Source organism: Panicum virgatum, chromosome 5N (genome assembly GCF_016808335.1).
Source record: "Panicum virgatum strain AP13 chromosome 5N, P.virgatum_v5, whole genome shotgun sequence".
NCBI lineage: Eukaryota > Viridiplantae > Streptophyta > Magnoliopsida > Poales > Poaceae > Panicum > Panicum virgatum.
This window is the reverse complement of record NC_053149.1, coordinates 42022182-42044676: the sequence shown is the minus strand read 5'-3', so window position 1 is coordinate 42044676 and position 22495 is coordinate 42022182. Positions and strand designations below refer to the sequence as shown.

General features: G+C 42.8%; 1 protein-coding gene across 1 annotated transcript; it reads left to right on the top strand.

The window, feature by feature from the left end:
- Positions 1-638: 638 nt before the first annotated feature.
- On the top strand, positions 639-21933 carry LOC120674337 (small subunit processome component 20 homolog). Its single transcript, XM_039955509.1, has 31 exons — positions 639-879; positions 975-1097; positions 2805-2962; positions 3768-3812; positions 4145-4223; positions 4300-4373; positions 4535-4641; positions 4763-4948; positions 5327-5527; positions 5624-5828; positions 5941-6015; positions 6109-6461; positions 6551-6743; positions 6847-7075; positions 7147-7477; positions 11115-11295; positions 11391-11531; positions 11623-11884; positions 12349-12831; positions 13101-13564; positions 14608-14744; positions 14871-15052; positions 15177-15578; positions 15657-15782; positions 15856-15921; positions 17381-19167; positions 19239-19518; positions 19752-19985; positions 20689-21210; positions 21295-21427; positions 21571-21933. Exons 1-31 carry the CDS (start codon positions 811-813, stop codon positions 21822-21824), a joined length of 8082 nt encoding a protein of 2693 aa, XP_039811443.1. The 5' UTR covers positions 639-810; the 3' UTR covers positions 21825-21933.
- The last annotated feature ends 562 nt before the right edge of the window (positions 21934-22495 follow it).

The following is a 22495-nucleotide window of genomic DNA, read 5'->3' as shown; positions in this document are numbered from 1 at the left end:
TGCTCACCGTGGAGCCACAGTTCCGCCCCCACATTGTCCAAACTGAGCGCCTCCTCACCTTTCCCACCTCCCTACAAGCTGCACGGTCGATCAAGCGCGGTAGAACCCCGCCGGAGCACTGTAGCCGACAAGCACCACCACCGCCGCCTCTGCTCCTCCATTGAGAGTCCACCTCCGACCGCCCCGAGCCCACCGAAGACACCCAGAGGTTCGCGATAGGCCCCTCTTCCTTTCCCCCCACCTTACCTCTGCTTCTGGCAAGCCCTCTCGCTGGAAATCCGGCCGCCCTACCTGTTTCCCCTCCCAAACTCCGGCCAAGGGCCTCTTTGCAAGGAACCAAATCTTTTTAGGTTCCTAAATAAAACTCATCTGGCACCGTTACCTAGTTTTCTTCCAGTGGGCCTTAAAAATATGTTTTATGAAAGAGATGGGTGGGTTAATGTGGGTGAGAAATGTTATCAATTCTTTTATAGTATAGAAGAGAAGAGGAATAGATTATAGTATAAGCACAATTATCTAGTTTTCAAAATTTGGGTAACTGTACACCTCCCACGGTCTCGGATCAAAGTCGGTTCCAATCCCATTCACCGAAGCCCATCCTGAAAAGGCCCGCGTAACCGTCACAAGCGCCTTCCTCCTCCCGTGCCAACCATTGGCCAGACCGCCACCGCCTCCTTCAAAACCCTAGGAGGCCACAAACAAAAGCTGCGCCTCGCTTAAACCCGCGAGCCCCCCACATATGATCCGCCCGGGCCGCTCGTAGCCACCACTAACCCCGCTAGAGCCGCCGCCCCCACCTCGCCGGAGGCCATGGCGACCCCATCGTACGCGGCGGTGAAGTGCCTCAACACGTGCCCGTCAAGCCGCAAGCGCTTCTCGGTAGGCGTCACCCCCGACGGCTGTTTCGCTGACACCGAATCGGGCTTGGGGACGGGTTCTACGGGTGCTGATGGGCTCCATGTTTGCTTGTGCAGTTCAAGACCTTCTCGCAGCGGGTGGAGGAGATCGACATCGATGTGTACCGCAGCCTCCACGCGGTGAAGGCTGAGCCCTCCAGCGGCTCGTCCTTCTTCATCGACGCCCTCGTGGAGTGGAGGGTATGCGACTTCTACTTCACTTGCTTCGTTTATTTCAAGTTCTTCTATCCTTAAAATCCACTTTGGAAGCAATAGGGGAGCTTAATTTGGTGCTTAAAGCATCAGAAAGGGTTTAAATTGCCGCCTTAAGTCTTGTTTGCTGATGCTGTCCTGTAATCTAGTCAGGATTACATCCAATAAAATAGAACAAGTGCTTTTCAAAATTCCACTCTGTGAAATGGAACCTTAGTTCCGTCTAATTTGCTTATTTTTCTGATTGAATTAGCGGAGTCCAAGGCTGTGATAGACAAACCTAGAATGTTGGGGGTCTAGTCAAGAATTTTAGATTTGCTAGTTTGTTTCTCATGCATAGGAGTGGATAGAAAATGATCTTGCATGCTTTAATGCTCCAACTTCTTGCTTTCGCCTAACATTTTTTTCACTTAAGCCTTTGTGCTAGCAAACTACACAGGTTCAATCTTGTGCTATAGGAACTCTAGAAGCATGAAAAAATGTACAATTTTCAATCACTCCCTGCTGCCAAACCCCCTCCCAAACAATTGATTGGCTCAACCTTTCCCGACCCTGTTAGAGCTGGTCTCTTTCTACCCCATCATCCTCCATTGCCATGCTTAAGCTGCATCATGCCTCTGTCACCTTTCTGGCCAATAGCCAGCACCATTGTTTGCCAGGTTTCTCCTGGCTTCCTTGGTCCGCCGTCCACCACTATGCATGGCTTGGGTGAGTGCATCACTCTCAATTAGAATTCTACATTGACTGCTCCCACCACTGTTATTGCGCTGCACCACCTGCTAAATCAGGCACCGCCATTGCTTCACTATAGGCTTGCGCTTGGCATGTTACAGTTCAATGGTTATAATCATGCTCGATGCATGGTATCGAGGGGCTAATAGGGCAAGGGCCATTAACACATTAATATTTGTGGCCAATAGATTATGAGTAGATCTTAGAGGATATGCTTTTTTTTTTTGAAAATTGAAAAGCTTGAGCTGAATATGTAACTTGTATGTAGCTATTTTTTTTACAATCCATTTCGGAATGTATTTTTTCTACAACATTGTAATACTGTTTTATAAGGCAATGCAACAGATTCAGCGAAAAAAAATCCTTTTCCCATTCCCTTTCAAATATACACTCCTAGAATCAGAGTTCATCTCCCTAGTCACCATCAATTTATGAAGTCGGTGTAGATTCCTTTCCATGGTTCCTTTAATTGCTATAGAGCAGATTGTAGATATGCCACCCCCAGTCCACAATTGATTGTAACATGACCATGAGTTGTGCACTGTGAGGATTGGCATTGTGCCAAGGATATGATGGTTCAGAAGGTCCAACACATGCACCAGAGCATCTCTTTCAGTCTAGCGATGGAGCTGAATGCATGGTATAGGCTGAGCACTTTCAGCAGAGGCGCGATGTGGGCTGGGTGGGAACATATCTGTAAGAGCTTCTAAGTTGAATTGTTGCTAGTTTTCTGCGCTGTTAAATGCCCTCGCTGGCTTGCTTCGGCTACTGATGGAGGTTAGGTCTTGATGTAGGCCAAGCACGGGCATGGTTTGTGCCCAACAGGAGCACATCTAGAAGGGGTTTTTTGGTTATAGACTTATATCTAGGCCCTATGGAAATTAAGTTCTTTTTATTACAAATGGATAGTTATAGACAATTACTGCCACTTCTAATTTTGTTCCATTTCTCATGTTAATCCAGGAGCTCAATACCGCAGAGGATTTTATCTCATTTTATGAGGAGATGATACCATTGGTGCAGACCCTACCTCAAATTGTCTTGCACCGTGAAGAGCTCTTTTCTGCTCTTCTACTGAGAGTGAACATGAGTGCAAGATTGTCCCTGGAGCCAATACTCATGTATGTTTATCATGGAGTTATGTACTTAGTTGAATGAAATTACTTAAAATGCTATGCTATCATTGCCTGTCCTTATTTGTTTGGTTTGGGTCGCACATATGTGATGCGTGTTTGGGGTTTGTGTTCCACAATTTTGAAAATATTGTCTTCATATAAGATAATAAGAAAATAAATTGGAAATGGCGAAATGCATTCAAGTTTGTAATGCTTCATATCTGATCATCTGCCAAAACTTTCTATACATGAATGAATTGTCATCCTTGATGATTCTGTTGGACAGTAAATGGAACCCGCATGGTATAGCTTGTGTCTGTACTTAATTATAGATATTGTTGGATCTGCATACAACCTGTATGAGTTAAAGACAGCCAGTTTTAAGCCACCTTAATAATATGTGATCCATATTTTATTGCTCTGCAGTTTATTTTTTGGTAGCGAGTCACAGGTAGTTGGGTCTCAGTTTATTGACAACTATTTTATTACATACATGTGATAGTTTCATTGGTATTCTAGTGGATTAATTATCTTTATTTGCCCTCTTTTGATTCTTAATTTTGAATTATTTATTTCTTTTGGTTGAATAGAAATCACAATCAACCTGAATTTAACTTTTTTAATTAATTTATTTTGCCTCCGTCAAGTAATGGGCTCCAGTATGCTATAACTTGTAGGATCAGAATTTCAATCTCACTAGGTCACTAGTGGAGTGCTACTTTGAGTTTACTGTTGAATAGATGTTTGTTCTGTGGTTTGTTACTGATTTAGCCACTACTGGATGTCTAAAGGATTCCTCTTTGACATGCAGGTTGATCACAGCTCTCTCCAGGGACATCCTAGAAGATTTTTTGCCGTAAGTTCTAGTTAAATCAGTTACAATTACTCAGCATGGTTGCTAGTATGTAGCATTATACTGTTGTGTAGGCCGCATCATACTGTTGTGTAGACCTGAGTCATTATTGCTTGCTTGGTTTTGTGTTTTTTTTTGTGTTTTTCGCAAAGATGATTATCTTGACCTAGTTTTTCCATACGGCCTAGATTAAATCAACATAAGAGGAATGCAATCTCTATTGTTCTGCTGCAAGAATTGACTATTGAGACCTCTTTTTTCATACACTATGAAAGGTCTTGGAGGTCCTTAATACACCCTTTTTTTGACCTTCTTGCCTGTTTTATTGATTACAGTTTTCTAGGAAGACATGCTAATGCCATCTTAGCTCTTCTTAATGATGGAGGCGATCGTGACCCTGAAATCCTGGAGCAGGTTTGTGTGCTCAGTGTGGTTCATAAGTCTTTCTTGCAGTTGAGTAGCAGAAGTCATATGTTCTGTTGTTTTTCAGGTTTTCACATCTTGGTCATATATAATGATGTACTTGCAAAAGTATCTATTGAAAGATATTGTCCAAATTCTAAGGTGAGTTTGCATCTTTAGAACTTAAAAGCGAGGTCTTCGTGTGCTAATGGCTCAAACCTCATTTCATGGCCTCTGCTCCATGATCTGATAAACTACTTGCATTTGTTGATATCCAACTTCAGCCATCTAACTGGTTGCCAACTTATTTATCATTGTTGAAGGACCACATCAGCGCTGAGATACTTCCCGAAGGATTATGTCAGAGAATTTATGGCTGAATCTGTTTCTTTTTTGCTGAGGAATGCACCTAATAATCAGCTAGCACAAGGTAATTTTCTTTTCTCACTATGTTGCTGAAGTATGTACCATGCAGGCGAACATTGAGTGGCAAATTCTCAAAATACTTATGTATGGATGAATTAATGCTCAGATCCATGTTTCCCTCTTAGGTTTAATGAAACTTCTACTTGAGGCTGCTAAGAAATCATCACCTGTAAGGACAGACGGGGTGATATCTTTGCTGTGGCATGTCATGAAAGGAACTTCCACAAAGCTTCACTCAAGAGCTGGGAAAGTCTTGAAGTTCTTGTTGAGCAAGTTAACTTTTACCACTATCCATGACAAATTCCCTAATGGTAAGATAACCTTCTACCAATGACATGTACTATTATGATTTTCATGTACATCAGTTGCACTTCCCTTGATTGCTTGTCTTCACTGTCCCACTTCATTATGTGTTATGGTTTAGCTGAATTCATCAGGGCATTGGCATAATTCATAAGTGACTTTAGGCTTCTCTATCTTTTGTAACAATAATGCAGAGCCTAACATCATTTTTTTTGGCACAATCATTTCAGACAAAAATCTGAATTATGTTTCATAACCATAATGCGAGGTCTAACATCATTTTTTTTTGCATAGTTCTCAGGCAAAATCTATATTGACAGCTGTTCATTTTTTGTACTGTTTTTGTGGTCTTCAATAATGTAACCACTTTATAGTGCAAAATGCAGGCTCTTCTACTATTCATGAGGTAATGACAGGGCTGATTCAAAGATTATGCGATGAAGTGGATCCAAAAGAATTGCCCTTGATATATACTTGTTTATTTGAAGAAATCAACAACTGTCTTAAGGATGGCTGTTTGGAGCATTTGAAGTGCTTGATTGATTTGCTTGCATTTGCTTTACAGAAGAAGCAAAACAATGTGTTCGGTCAGATTTACCATTTCATCGTCAATATGCTTTCACTGCCTTAATTCATTGCCAGTTCAGATTAGATAATTAGTGAATTATTTTATCTTTTGCCAGATAAGGTGACTATGATTAAACTTCTTGAGTTGCTGGTTAGTAGATATGTGTTGCCTGGTAGCAACCTAGTAGAAGCTTCTTCATCTGAAGTTCTTGGAAGTATTTTGGACTTTCTGCTTTGTGTTCTGGATGTTCCAATCATTTCTAGCAATTTATCCATCGTATCACCCTTTTATGCCCCAGTGTTTGAACTAACAAATCTAAGGTAAAATGTTCTTGCTGGTCGTGTTTATTTACTTTGATAACTCCTGGTCATTTCTCTTTTGACCAAATGGTAGTGATCTAACACCTAACACTGATTTCAACTGCGCGTTCAGTGTGATTGTCTTTATAAGGAAACTTTTGGCAAAAGGTCCACAAATTATACAACATTTTGAAAGCCAGATATTGAGGTATGTGATATGTTTTCTTCTATTTCTGACAGTATAATGTACAGTAGAAAATTCACATGCAAAAGGTTTGACCATGCAATTTTTGCTTTGTAGTGCAATGGGCAATTTTCTTGCAAGTTCACCGGAGGATGTTCTCTTTATCCTTCTGCATTTCTTTAAAGAATCAAAGAAGCAAATAATTCTTCATAGCACTGATGCAAATCATCTGGATTCAGTGGAAAAAGTGTGCAAGTTCTTCGAATCAAAATTCTCTTTCTGGATAGAGTTGTTAGACGATACAGTCAAAAATGGCAATCGATCAAGTAATAAGGTCACTGAAGAGGAAGCTGCTATACTGTGGGGATCTATTTGCTGCTATCCTAACATAAATGATGGACATCAAGATAGTTTGTCACTGCTAAAGAAATTAATCTGCAACTTTGATCGGCTGCTTGAAGTGGAAGAAGGTGATTTGCTTGGAGAATTTTTATTTTTTTCCAATAAGCACCATAGCTGCCCTTTCTAACAGGCAAAAATTCTATCGATCGACACACAGAGAACGTGAATGGTCTTCCAAAGGCTACCTGGAGAAGTCTACTTGGTGCGGCATTGTCATCATACCATGAACTTTTAGTGGTTAATGCAAATAGAAATTCAGAATTAAGCTTTTTCATATCGCTTGCCAAGAGTCACAGTACATGTCCGCAAGTACTGTCTGCTGTAGCCGAATATTTGGATTCCCTACAAGGGTAAAGCTACATATATTTTTTACTCTCCATTTAATTCTTGTCTTCTTTGTTTGTTTGATTCCAGAAATTTGTCATTTTTTTTCCTTTATGCTTCTGTGAACAGAGTAGCATCCCTGGAAGTGACAGAAGAATTTGATCCAAATCTCTTGGATCTGTTATCTATATTTGATGTCAACTTGAGCAATCCAAACAAGGATGTCCGGATTTTGACATTGAGAATTCTATCATATTTTGTGAAGATGGATCAACGTCTAGGCACAAATGAAGAGCGACCACACAAGAGACAAAGAACAGAAGATTCTGGAGAGGAAACTGTTGCTAAATACACTAATGTATGTCTTGTCAGCTAATGTTTTTACTTGCTACTTCGCTGGTGTTGGTCTAATGTTTTCCTTTATATCAGGTTTTGGATACCCTTCTCACTGTCGAGTCAACTCCAATTTCAGTATCTACTAGCCGGAAAATTGCTATCTACATTTCTCGGATACAAATGAATCTATCTTCCAAGATGGTTCATGATGATTACATATCTTCTCTCTTACATGGTATTATTGGCATATTATACAATAGGTTTAGTGATCTGTGGCCACCAACGCTGGATTGTCTTGCTGTCCTTGTTAGAAAACACAAAGAGCTTGTGTGGAGTCAGTTTGTTCAGTTTGTTGCAATTCACCAATCAAAAGGCCTGACTGTGAAAAATCAGGAGAAGCTGGAACCTGCAAGCCAACCACAGTGTATGTATCAGGCATTTATCTAATGTTCTTTTGGCACTGTTCTATAAACCAATGCTTTAGTGCCCTTACCCAAACACAGCTCAGTCGTTACCATCTGTGTATTCGTTCATTCTCTACATGCATGCATTTGTGCATTGAGTTGCTGTCTCCATCTCATGTGCAGTAGTACAACTAGTCCTATTTAGAAGTTCTTGACACTTAATGGGGATTTGTATCAGATTTCAAAGGTTGCGTTTGTAGGATGTGCGGCAGTTATATTCTTGCCAAGCTGTTGCCCCATTGTCAGATAAGCTATGGTTTTTGATGACGAAGTTCTGCCATGATATGCTTTTAGTTGACACCTGATTGTCTATTTGAGGATACAGAATTTTGTCTAGTTGTGTATACTCTCTAACTTAATGTTTTTCATGCATTAAGAATGTGTAAGAGAGAGAATAGGAGAGAATAATGGCTTGTATTCCTCCAAACCCTAGAAGAGTGGGATATATAGTTCCTATACATGGGCCTCTATACATGGGCTCACATATACACCAACCCCCTAGTCTGAACTACCGTCGCAGCGGCGTTCGAGACTGGACAACAAGAAAGTACAAAGGGCAAATACTCCCCCCCAGCCACAACTAGCCACCTGCTACGTTGAGGCTGGAGCGAAACTCCGAGAAGGTCGAGGAGGGTAGTCTCTTGGTGAAGATGTCGGCAAACTGGGAGGTGGTCGGGACATGGAGTACCCGAACATCGCCGACAGCGACCCTGTCGCGCACGAAGTGCAAGTTGATCTCCACGTGCTTCGTTCGCTGATGCTGAACGGGGTTGGTGGAGAGGTACACAGCGCTGACGTTGTCGTAGTACACGAGCGTGCTCTTGGCGAGCGGGCTGTGGAGCTCCGCCAAGAGCTGTCGGAACCAGGACCACTCAACACCACACTCTTTTCGGTACCCCTCCTCGTTACGACCACCTTCGGGTCTTCGGGTGTGCGTGTTACCCTAACCTCCGCCACCGCTTCTCACAAGCTGGCGCCCCGCTCGACTCGTTGTGTGTTCCTTGGGTACTCCCCTGACCACAAGGGGTACCGATGCTTTGACCTCACCTCTCGCCGCGTCCTGATCTCCCGACACATCGTCTTTGACGAGTCGGATTTCCCCTACTCCACCTCCTCCACACCTTCTCCTGACCCCGAGCTGGAGTCCCTGTTTTCGACTGACCCGGTGGTTCAGCCACCGTTACCTGTCTGTCCTTTCCCTGCAGGTTTTCTCGGCACACCGGCACCGCTTCCGGTAATCCCTGCTGCGCCGAGCGCGGCCCCGGTGCCCGCGGTCGCACCACGCGCGGCCCCCGGACCTCCGGTCGTGCCGCGCGCGGACCCGGTGTCTCCTGCTGCGCCACGCGCGGCCCCGGTGCCTTCCCCTGCACCTGCGTGGTACGCTCAGCCGGTGTAGGTGTACCGGCGCCGTCGCGGTACGCTCAGTCGGTGCAGATGTACCGGCGTCGTTCGGCGCCTTCACCGGCGCCGCCTCCGGCTCCGGAGGCTCCTGCGGCGCCTACACCGGAGCTGTCGCTGCCGCCTCCTACACCGGAGCCGCGCCGCCGCCGCCTCCGCCGACTCGCTCTCGAGTCGAGCCGGCGGTGTACCACCCGCCAGTCATCCATCGGGATTCTCGGCATATCCATCCCATGGTGACTCGGCGGATGGCGTCTCAGGCCGCGACTCTCTGCGCCACCGAGGGCAAGCCGCGGGTCTCTCTTGTACCCTTCTCTGTCCGCGACGCCCTGGCGGATCCTCACTGGCGTCGCACGATAGGAGCGGACGCCGGGAGGCCGAATCCTTTACAGTGAGGCCAGAAGAGTCAAATTCGATGGAACAAGAATTGTCAGCTGTAAACTGACGAATGGAAAGAAGGTTATGAACCATCCGAGGAGCAACAAGGACATTGGGAAGACGAAAGGAATCAGGAGCAGAACCAACGGCGGTGACAGGAAGGCAAGACCCATCACCAACCATGATGGAAGAAGGACAAGAGGGGTGTGGGGGTCGGACAGAAGAAAGGATATCGGTATCTGGGGTGGTGTGGAAGGAGGCACCCGAGTCGGCGATCCACTCGGTGCTGACCGGCGGCGTCAGCCCCATGGCGTTGAAGGATTGCGCCAGTGCGGCCTGGTCCCACCCCCAAGGCCAGGTCGTCTGCTGGCTGGGCTGAGCGGGCAGGGTCCCGAACGGCGCGACCGCGGGAGGCATACCGAATGCAGGCCACGCGGGCAAGGGCGCGGGCACGCGCGCCATGGGCAGCGCGGCCGTCGCGGGCGCAGGCAGGGGCGGCACAGCAGGCGCGTGCAGGGCGGGCGCGTGCACGGGAAGTCTGGCAGCCGGGGCGGCCCCAGGGGCCCTGGGGAAGTCGAATCCGGCGGCCGGGGCGGCGGCGACGTCCTGGGACAGCCACACGTCGGGGGCGGCGGCCTGCGCGGCGGTCGCGACGGCGGCCTGCGCGGTGGGCGCGACGGCCTGCGCGGCGTACGCCCGCGTGGCCTGGACGAGCTTGGTCCCGTCGAGCTTGGCTTCGAGGTCCCGCAGCGTCTCCTGCGCGCACTCGTTGACCTTGAGGTGAGGAGGAGCATCGGCTGCGGCGACGACGGCGTCGGCGCCCGCGGCGCGCGGCGGCAGCCTGCGCTCGTGGGCCGGCGTGCTCGCAAGTAGGCAGCCCAGCAAGCTGCTGCTGCAGGCCGGAGGATGGGCCCGCGGCCCACCTGGGGCACACCAGCCCAAGGTGGGGTAGCAGCTGCTGCTCGGCCAGCAGGCCGTCTCGCTGCCCAGGAAGGGCACGCGGCTCAGGGAGGCGGCTGCCCAGCAGAGGCGCCATCGTGCCTAACCCGGCGCCCACGACGCCCGCGGTGGCGCTCGCGATGCCGGCGGCCGGCACAGGTGCAAGGATGGCCAAGGTGGCGGCGGTCGCGGGCGGCCGGGGCCAGGCGGCGGAGGTGACGAATCGGGCCGCGCCAGCCGCAGGGGCGGCGGATCCGGCGGCGGGAACGGCGGGGACAGCGGATCCGGCGGCGGGGGCGGCGGCGGCCAGTGCCACGGCGGCGTAGGGCGGCCAGGCGACGGTGCCCTGTACAGGGAAGGGTGCGGCTGCGCCCAGAGCATAAATAGAGGAGGGGATGGGAGGGAAGAAAGAGAGGGGAGGGAAGGAGGGAGGCGCCAGCGGCGGCGGCGGCCGGCCGACCATGGTGCCGGCGGCTGCACCGGCGGCGGCTAGAGGAAGAAGAGAAGGCTAGCTGATACCATGTATGAGAGAGAGAATAGGAGAGAATAATGGCTTGTATTCCTCCAAACCCTAGAAGGGTGGGATATATAGTTCCTATACATGGGCCTCTAGATGGGCCTCTATACATGGGCTCACATATACACCAACATAATGTAGTCTCTTTGTGCATCATGATTTACATCATGAACTGTTAATTTGGACTTCCACATATTTGTGATTTCCTTGTCATTGGCCTAAAATGCTTGGTAGTTATCATGGAAAGCAACAGATATGAAGCAGTAAGAGTGGATGATGTATGCGTACAATCTTGTGTCCACCCTCCTGTGGTTCTGTATATTCCATTTGTACTACAATTTCTTACTTCATGTTTGGTATTGTAGCTATTTTTGACTGCTTCAGCTTGTATCTTGCTACGGACTTCAATTGCACACCGGTTGAGACCATGGCTACATTATTGCTTCAGTGCCTCCAAAGGATTCCTGATGTTGCTGAGTCCCGATCCCGACATCTTGTACCACTATTTCTAAAATTTATGGGTTATGGTGATGGGAGCATCTTTAGGTATTTAGTTGATAAACTATGTTATTTCTGCAGTTTAGACCTATTAGGAAGTTCGGTCCATGTTGATACATTTTTTCAACTTCGAACTTCTGCAGTGCTGATTCATATATGCCTGAAAAATGTAAAGGCAAACAATGGAAAGCTATTCTAAAAGAATGGTTGAACTTATTGGAGTTAATGCACAATGCACGGTCGTTATATCAGAGCAAGGTTCTCCATGAAGTACTAACTAAAAGGTTAGTGAATGAATTTATATATTTGTTGTTGAAGCCTGGAGGTGAATTAAGCTGTTTTGTGTTTGTGTATTAATTGACAATTTATTCCCAGGGTCCTTGATGACAGTGATCCTGACATACAAGCAAAAGCACTGGATTGCCTGTTAAACTGGAAGGATGAATTCTTGATCCCGTACAGTCAAAACCTTAAAAATCTGATTGACGTTAAAACTCTTCGTGAAGAGATGACCACGTGGGCTGTTTCACATGACTCCTTGTCAATTCTGAAAGACCATAGAAGTAGTGTTGTTCCTCTGGTTATCCGTGTGTTGGCACCGAAAGTAAGAAAGTTGAAGCTACTTGGTTCTCGCAAGGTTTGTGTTACTTTCTGCTTATCTATATACCATAACGCTATTTACTCCCTGGAGCCGATCATTCGAAAATAAAAGATGTTTGAGGCTTGATGCAAAAGCCCATGAAAGAATGGCCTTCCCAGTGAAGGCTGCACCCCCCCACCCCCACCCCCACCCCAAACACACACACAAAGTGACCTGCATGCATGCCTTCTTAAATTGCATTCAAGTTCTGCTCTGATATTGTTTGAATAGCATTGTTGTACTACTAGTACTGGCTGTTAGCCCATTTATGCAACATGGATTAGCTGCTTAGATTAAAATGTTGCCGATATGTGCGCTAAATTAAGACAAATTCAGCCACTTAATTATCCCTTAGTCTGTGCGCTTAGCTCTGAAACATTATTCTTTAACGACTTGAGAAAGTATATCATTTGCTGCTTGTCTGCTGTCTGACTTTTTCATTATTTTTTCAATTATGCCAGCACGCAGGTGTCAAACATCGAAAGGCAATTCTTCGTTTCCTTTTGCAGTTTGATTCAAATGAACTTCAGCTCTTTTTCTCGTTACTTCTGAAGTCCTTGATCCCCAACAGCCTTCAGCTTAAAATGTTTGGTTCTCATTCTGACAATCTACTTGGAAATGTCTCTGACATTGTTGGAGCTTCAACAGAAATTTGTATAGAGAACTTTACATTGAAGAAGTTAAATGGTTTTCTTCATTTGATTGAAGAAATTTTTGGTACTTTTGATATGGCCCACATAAGTCCATTCCTTAATGTTTTATTAACCATTGTTGCTCGCTTGCTGGAGAGTTGCATGCGGAATCTCAGAAGTGATAGTGCTGGGAAATATCCTTGCAATCAATCAAATTGCCATGATAATGATTGTTTGACAAACATGGAGGTTGGCAATTCTGCAGATATGGATGAATGCTGTAAGGAAATCCATGCAGTAGACCATTTGGAGGTATGCCATATAATCGCCTTTACAGGTTCTTTCAGTTTCTCTTACATGCATATATTGTGTCCTTTCAAAGACCTCCCAAAATAGCTATGTGGTACTCTGGTAATCAAGCGCAGAATGACAAGTTACTGAACCAACCAGGTCATCTGATATTATAGGATAGGAAAAAAAACTAATGTCATTATTTCTTCTTATAGATTTTATGCATTTTATTGGTCAAGTGTTCATATCTCATCTGAACTAACTGCATCAGCAACCTCATTCTGTTTCAGGCAAGTGTATCGATAAAGCAGTTGAAGGATCTGAGGTCTTTATGTATTAAAATTGTCTCCTCGGCACTTATTCACTATGAAAGCCATGACTTTGGTGAAAACTTCTGGAATGTTTTTTTCTCTTCCGTGAAACCTCTGATTAACTGCTTCACACAAGAGGCTTCCAGTAGTGAGAAGCCAAGTTCATTATTTGCTTGCTTCATGGCTATGAGTCGGAGCCCAACATTAGCACCACTATTGGGATCAAATAATCTTGTACCAGCTATTTTTTCTATTTTAACTGTGAAGACAGCTTCAGGATCCATTACCTCTTATGCACTTGAGTTCATTGAGAATCTATTGAGGTTGGATATTGATTTGGAGCAGCAAAATGACCATTCAGTGAAGAAAATTCTTGTTCCACATATGGATGTTCTTATCCATAGTCTTCATGATTTCGTTAATCATCGCAAAGAGCTTAACAGGTTCCTCACACCATTTCTTTAGTAATACTAACACTGCAAAGTAGATTTTGTCCTGGAATGCAAAGCTTTAGCCACTTCGATACAAAGTGCACCAACCGTTTCACTATATTTGCCATGGCTTTGGGGGACTATGTTGTATAATAGGTCCATTGAAAATCAAATGTCTAGTTGCTGTGATTTGTCCCACTCTCTACTGCTAATTAAATTGCCCTGAAGGTGGAAGATTAGTTGTACCATGTTATTTAATATGGTTATGGATGGTCATTTCACACTGACTTTCTCTTGGAACCACTATCTCCAGTTAATTAAATTTGACGTTTCAGATAATGTATTTACTTGCACGTACTCCCTCTTTCCCAAAATAAGTTTCTTTTAGGTTTGTTCTAAGTCAAACCATTTTTAGTTTGACCAAGTTCATACAAAAAGCTATCAATACTTGATAACAAATAAGTATCATCTGATTAATTGTGAGATATGTTTTCATACTATATCTAATTTGTATCATAGATATCAATACTTTTGTCTATAAGTTTGGTCAAACTTAGACTTACGGGAAACCTAAAAGAACACTCTTTTTGGTACTGAGGGAATATGTGATATTGGTTGTCTGAAACATGAGCTTTTGATGACTGGAGGGAGTAGTATTTTCTTGGTTCATGCACATGGTGGGCCATGGACAAACATAATGAGAATCATTATAAATTTTTTTATATATCATAGGTATTTTATTTTTTCCCCATGCATAGAACTAATTGTCAGAGTTATGGATCTAAGTTGTGTCTACATCCTAAAGCGTCAAATGAATCATACTGTAGATATAACTTTTGTAATATTTTTATCATCTATTATGGTGTCTTAATAAGAGAGTCAGGACTTCAAAGCCATTTGCTTAGATGTATGTTTCGTACTGCTTGGGCTATATTCTCTGTTTTCAACACTGCCTCTGTTGTGGTGCGGCAATCTCTCCTGACATTGTTCACTGCACATTATAGTTTGGGACTTTAAAAGTTTGACTTAATGTCCTGCACTCTCAATATTTACAGGAAATCTGGTACATGGCTTGGGCAGCGTGAACTTAGATTGTTCAAATTATTGCTAAGTTACATCACAGACCCTTCAGCTGCAGAGAATTTTATAGACCTGATTCTTCCATTTTTCAGCAAGAAGGATTTGAACTCTGGTGAGCCTTGTTTTAATATATTTTTGTGCACATTATGCATGCATAGTAAATGATTATTATTTTTCATTTCATTTTCAAATTTCCAGCAACCTTTACATGATCTTCCATGGGTCTTTTATATTGTAGATGAGTGTTTGGAAGCACTACGTGTTGTGAAGGGAATAGTTCCAAATCTAAGGTGCAAGGTATCTGCAAAAGTTCTAAATGCACTGAACCCATTACTTGCGACTGTTGGATTGGAACAGCGGCTATGCATCTGTGATATCTATGATGGGCTGTCGTTGCATGAATCTTCAATGTCATTTCTGGTAATTGTTGTTATATTTGTGATGTCAACTTTGACACGTTGCCTGTTCCTATTTCACATTATGATTTATGACACGTCTGTTACTATTTCACATTATCTTATTTGGTAAGTGGCATTTTTAACAGGCTGGGTTCATACGAGATCTTAACGCAGTTTCGACATCAGAACTTGGTGAACTAGATTATGACACAAGACTTAATGCCTATGATAAGGTTAAGCCACAGTTGTTTCTTGGCTTGACAGAAGAGCATGTGGGTGCCATATTATCTCATTGCGTGTATGATATGTCATCTGAAGAGTTGATTTTCCGGCAAAGTGCATCCAGGGCTCTGCAATCGTTCCTGGAATTTTCTGTGTCACTCATGAATAACGATGAGTCCAAATACTCTATTGAAACTGCTGATGATAAATCTGGAGAGAACAATACCAGAAACATTTGCACAATGAGCTGTATTGAGAAGATTCTAGAAAAAACATATCTGCACAATATGGGAGTAGCAATGACTAAAGATGTATCAATTCAAAAGGTGTTTATGTATTTATTATTTTCCATATTTACCCTTTGATATTATTGGTTGAAAGGCTGAAAGTGATGTTGTATTCAGGAATGGATTATTTTACTTCGGGAGATGGTCTTCAATTTTAATCATTTAGCATCCTTAAGCTCATTTAGGCCTCTCTGTAAGGAGGATATTGAAGAGGATTTTTTCCACAACATAACTCATTTGCAGGTAAATTTGCTTATTCAGTTATCCCAAAGGCTTGAGAAAGGACTGTAAACTTAATTTATATTTACTAATGCAGGCAGGTAAAAGATCAAAAGCATTGTCACTTTTCAGACAGGGAATCAAGGAAAACAACTTCTCGGAGGTAGAAGTTAGATAATACTCTACTTTATGCCAGAATGATACGAGCATAGTATGAAATTAAATTTCTGAAGACTGATCATTAGTTAAGTCGTTGAATTGAAAATTCAAGTCCTTGTTTTGTGGACCTGTGATGCAACTTACTTCCTCCGTTGGAAATTATAGGTCATTTTGGCATTTATAAGTACATAGTTTTTGCTATGCATCTAGATATACACTATATCTAGATACATAGCAAAAACTATGCACCTTGAAAAGCCAAAATGACCTGTAATTTGGAATGGAAGAGTAGAAGTTTATTGTGTTTTGGTAATTAGTTACCTTTTCTCTTTACTTTGTCAGACTAATATGGCTTCACAAATTTTTATATGAAAATGCTAAAGATATGCAATGAGCCTATTTTTATCCCTCTACTTTAAGACCCTATAAGAGTGGCAGACCTGCTTTTCGTTGAAACTGTGTAAACAGAACTATAATCACAAGAAAAAAGTTTTGTCTTATCAGGCAGTAGGATTCTTGTCTTCCAATATTGTCTTAACAAGTGGTCCAAAGGAAATATTTTAGTTGTTGACTACAGGATGTTAATGTGTTATGGCCATCTAGTAAGCACTCGACACCTATAATATGACTTTGTTCGAAGTGTCTGCACTTTTTAGAAAGAAAAACAAATCTCTCTGTTTGGGTTACAGGGCCAGTTTGCACGGCTCCAGCTTCGACATCCATGCAGGATTTGGAGTTTGTAGGATAAAATAAAGTGCTTTAAACATATGTATTTAACTTGAAATATTACTAAAATCGCTCAACTTAATCCTTCTATATGCTCAGTTGCTCACAGCTCCAGCTCTAGGAATTTCTGGAGCTAGTGCAGATTTCACATCCAGGGGTGCGGGTCTCCTTAGTTGTGAATTTATCATGTTGCGGTGTAACACATGAAGTTATGTATAGCTGCAACAATTCAGTTTCAAATTTATCCTATATATCAAGAAACAAGACAAGCAATCAATCTGGCATTGCTCGTCATGTGCTAATCATAGCACTAGTGTTTTTTGAATGTCTACATCAAAGATGAATTTGAGATTGCATTTTTACAGGTTTCTGTAACTTTGCGTCTGATTTTTTTTTTTGAAACATTGCAACATTTTGGGTTGGGTTACCTTTATTTGTGTAACGAGGACCCCTGAACCCCAGGGCACAAATGAATTTCTGTTCTGGAGCTAGGGATGACCAGCTTCAAAAATTTTGAGCTGGAGCTGTGCGAAACAGGGCCATAGCATATTTGTTTCCACTGTTGTTTCTTGTGTATGCGCCAAATGTCGTTCTTTTGTTCGAATGTTGTGATTCTATAGTTCATATGAACTCTGTTTCATACAACTATTAACTTAAGTTGTGCTTCCAATGGGCTGATTTTCTTCTATTCCCTGTTTGTTTATTCATTAATGTTACTTCTTGTGCTTTCATTTTAGGATATCACTATGAAAGTCTTTGTTCCACTATTTTTCAACATGTTTTCTGATGTAAAAGCTGGGAAGGGCGAACAAGTCAGAGATGTGTGTTTGGATACACTATCTGCTGTTGCTGCCAAAGTCCAATGGGAGCACTACAGAACAATACTGACTAGATGCTTCCGAGAATTGAACCTTAAGCCTGATAAGCAGAAGATAATATTGAGGTTGATTTGCTCAGTGTTGGACGCATTCCATTTCATGAAGCCTGCAAATGATGCCTTGGGCAATTCTGATGCTACGAGTGAAGATACTGATTCTTCAATTACATTCACTTTAACTAAAGTCTCTTCTGATAAGCAAGACTACCTGCGAAAGGTAGTGTTTCCACAAGTGCAAAAGTTATTGGGAGCAGATCCTGAGAAAGTCAACGTCAATATAAATCTGGTAGCACTGAAAATACTTAAGTTGCTACCAGTGGATTATTTCGAGTCCCAACTTTCAAGCATCATTCATCGAATTTGTAACTTCCTCAAGAATCGTCTTGAAAGCATACGTGATGAAGCTAGGTCTGCTTTAGCTGCTTCTTTGAAGGAACTTGGTATTGGGTATTTGCAGTTTGTGGTCAAGATATTGAGAGCTATACTGAAAAGGGGCTTTGAGTTACATGTTCTGGGCTACACACTTCATTATTTACTGTCAAAAAATATAACTGCTGATATGAATGGTAGGCTTGACTACTGTTTAGAAGATCTCTTGGCAGTTGTAAACAGCAACTTATTTGGAGACGTTGCTGAACAAAAGGAAGTTGAAAAGATTGCTTCCAAAATGAAGGAGACAAAGAAGAGAATGTCATTTGAGACTCTTAAGCTGATTGCTCAAAGTATTACATTCAGTCAACATTCGCTGAAGAAGCTAATCTCACCTGTTTCTTCACATCTTCAGAAGCAACTTACTCCAAAGTTGAAAACAAAACTTGAGATGATGTTGCACAATATAGCCTTAGGGATTGAGTGCAATCCATCTACTGAAACATCGAACTTGTTCACCATTGTGTATTGGCTTATTAAAGATACTACTACAGGAAGTGAATCTGAAAGTAAAGAGAATACACAATCCAGTCCTGGTCAAGAAAGTTCTGTAGGAATGAACTTCCCTGGCCTAGGTGAGAGTGGATCACAGAATTCTTATATACTTACCAAATTTGCACTTGACTTGCTACGTAATCGTCTGAAGAGCATCAAACTAGATAAGGAAGATGAGCAACTCCTGAAGATGTTGGATCCCTTTGTAGACCTTTTGGGACAATGTTTGAATTCCAAATATGAAAGTGTCCTTTCAGTTGCTTTTAGATGTCTTGCCTTGTTGGTGAAGCTTCCTTTGCCATCTCTCAGGGACAATGCAAATATTATAAAAAATGTGCTTATGGACATTGCACAGAGAGCTGGAAACTCCAATGGTCATTTGGTCACATCTTGTTTGAAGCTACTTGCTGATCTACTTAGAGGATTTAGGATTTCACTTTCAGATAATCAGCTCGAGATGCTTGTCCATACCCCTATGTTTGTTGATCTTCAGACAAATCCTTCCCCTGTTGCTTTATCACTTCTGAAGGCAATAGTCAGGCGGAAGTTGGTTTCCCATGAAATTTATGATATTGTAGTTAAGATTGGAGAGTTAATGGTAACAACGGTAACTGAATCTATACGGCAGCAATGCATTCAAATTCTGCTACAATTTTTTCTGAACTACCCATTATCTGAGAAGCGCTTACAGCAGCATATTGACTTTTTCCTGGCGAACCTAAGGTATGGATATCCATGACTACTTTTCCTTTAGCACCATCTACTCTGTATGCTAACACTCTTGAAAATTGCAGTTACGAGCATGCTTCAGGTAGAGAAGCGGTGCTTGAAATGCTCCATGATATTCTTACCAGATTTCCTCAGAGGATTGTTGATGACCAGGGTCAAACTTTTTTTCTTCATCTTGTGGTTGCTTTAGCCAATGAACAGCATCAGAATGTGTCCTTAATGATCCTTAGAACAATCCAAAAGCTGTTAGGACGCATTGGTGATCAGGGAAAGAATTCCATTTTTGAGTATTCGCTTTCATGGTACACTGGTGAAAAGCAAAGTTTGTGGAGTCCTTCAGCCCAGGTTACCATTCAATAATTGCTATAGGTTCCCAAGTAGTAAATTTCTTTTCACAAAAAAGGATTTGTTGCACAGACCTACAGTTAGCAGTGGACTAGTGGGTCAGTGGTTGCAACTTGCTTTTATGTTTAGGTGGCGTTGAAGTACTTCCCTTAATCCGTACATGCTTATGTTTCAACTTTCAACTACTATTCTCATTTTACACCAACTATAGAATTGGTTCTTGTACTTGGCAGGTCATTGGTTTACTTATTGACGACCATACATTACGAATGGGCAAACATCTTAAAAGTATTCTGTCTGTTGCTAAAACAATAATGGAATCATCTGCTATTGCTTCTGGAATATTACAATCAGGCATCTCTGATGAATGTGTCCTGCCATTGTGGAAAGAGGCTTACCACTCTGTTGCCATGATGGAGAGGTTACTTCTTCGCTTTCCGGAGTTATATTTTGAGCAGAACATGGAGGTATAATTACTGTTTTGCCCTACTACTATTTCTCATTGCACATGTAGTATGTATTTTGTTTTCTGATCTAGATCTACTATGTTTTTCAATTTGTGATAGCTTTATTGTTTGATTTGGGCCTGAGCCTGAGCCATATTTGGCCGGCCGGCTCTTCCTTTTCTAGTCTGGTTGACTAGAGATAGGAGAGGAGATCTTGATCGGTTCTGATTCTATAAGCCCAAGATCTCCTCCCCCCCCCCTATATATATGTGCCTCTATCTCTCAATCAATCAATTTAGTATTCCATGCAATCTCCATTGCTTTCATGATTGTTTCCTGAAATAATTTGGCAGCCCTGTTTTTCCCTAATAATAATAATTATTATATAAAGGATATTTTTCTTTTTGAGGATGGGGTTGTGGAATTGGAGCTAGAAGCCACGACCTGTTGGTTCAGTGTTATAGTAATTACTGGTGATTTTTCAAACTTTGATCTGTGATTCCACATAAATTAAAACAACGCTCAGTATGTTCAGTGCCATTGAACAATCATATTGTGTCTTTTTTGCCTTCACAGCCATATCATTTTACCCATTTAATACGATTTATACAATTGAGGCACCTTTTGACTATTTACTTATTAGTACTTAGGATCTTGGATTTATTTGTTTTAAACTGTTGATGTGTCTTGCGCCCTCAAGTTTGTGACATGGTTAAACTTGCAGGAAATATGGATACTAGTATGCAAGTTGCTTATCCATCCTCATTCGATGTTGCGTAGTATTTCAAGCTCTCTGGTAGCATCGTATTTTGCTACGGTGGAGAAAAGGAAACGTGAGCAGAAATTGGTTGCTATATCATGGTTGCTAGTTCAACCAAGCAGGCTATTCATAATAGCTGTTTCTTTCTTGAAACAATTGAGGACTGAACTGAGTGATACTACAGCAAATAATCTGATCGTACAGAATCTTGCATATTCTGTCTGCAACTTGCATATGTCGATTAGGCAATCGACCTCGACTCATCAGTTTTGGTCTAGCATTAGTTCTTCTGATCATGGTGCCTTCCTTGAGGGTTTTGAATTGCTTGGTTCAACAAAAGCAAAGAATATGTTTCGTCTTTGTACTTCAACAGCTACTGATGTATCTATACCAAGTCTTGACAGTAGTGAAGAGCCTACATCTTTGTTAGTTTCCTCAATCCTAAAGAGGATGGGAAAAATTGCAATGCAAATGCAGGATACACAGGTAAGCTTCATTCCATCGTATAAGTCAGTTGTTTTCCCTGTATGTTTCTCAGTATGTGGTAACCTTTTCCCTATCCATGTGTAGACAAAGATTGTCTTCGATTGCTTCCGTATGATTTCATCAGCTCTTGGTTCTGAAGAATCATTAACCTATGCTGATCACCTATTGGCCCCATTGTATAAAGTTTCTGAAGGATTGGCCGGGAAAGTTGTTAGTGGTATGAACATTCATTTGTCTTCTCTTTTTCCCCAGTGACTTATTCATTCAGCATTTAGAAGTTGCACATGTTCAATGCCTAGACCCTAGAGCTTGCCATATGTCTGAGCTTATCTGAGTACCATATTACTGTTATGGTTTCAGATGAAGTCAAGCAACTGGCCGAGGGGGTGCAGGGCAAGCTACGTGATCTGATTGGTCCTGAGAAATTCGCTGAAGTCTACCGTAGTGTTCATAAGGGCCTGAAACAGAAGCGGGACAGTAGAAAGCGGGCACAGAAGATTATTGCAGCTGTAGACCCGGAGCGGCATGCCAAGAGAAAGAAGCGTATCGCAGGTAAGCACCGGGAGCACAAGAGGAAGATAATGGCCATGAAGATGGGCAGGTGGATGAGGTAGTTTTGCTACGTTGTCTCAAACTGGCTAAATCAGCAACAAACGGAAAATTGAATTGTACAGCTTTCATTTCTGCACTGCTAGTTCTTCGCTGCATAAGTTCCAGCAGAAATTTTTTGTTTTTTATTTTTTTTTACTCGAGGCTGTGGCTTCCAGGGTTTTATTTCCCAACCGGAAACCGGTTACCGCCGCCCTCCGGTACCGGTTTACCGGACCGGTTAGGCCGGTAACCGGTTGAATTCAAATCCAAATTCAAATAAATTCAAATTTTCCCGTGCAACCGGTTCCGACCGGTTTACCGGCCGGTTTGACCGGTTTACCGGCCGGTTTTACCGGTTTACCGGTCGGTTTGACCGGTTTGAAATTCAAACGCTCCCGTGCAACCGGTTTACCGGCCGGTTTTACCGGTTTACCGACCGGTTTGACCGGTTTACCGGCCGGTTTGATCGGTGGGCCTTCATGGGCCGGCCCATTTTTTTTCTTTTTCTTTTTTGATTTAACTTTAAATTCTCACAAACTATACTAAATGAATGAATTTTTGAGAAAATTTGACACCATTAGATTCATCACATCTTGAAGTATTTTTAGAATTTTTTTGGAAATTTTTCATTTTTTGAATTCAAATTTAAAATTTGAATTTTGGCCGGTTAGGTACCGGCCGGAACCGGAACCGG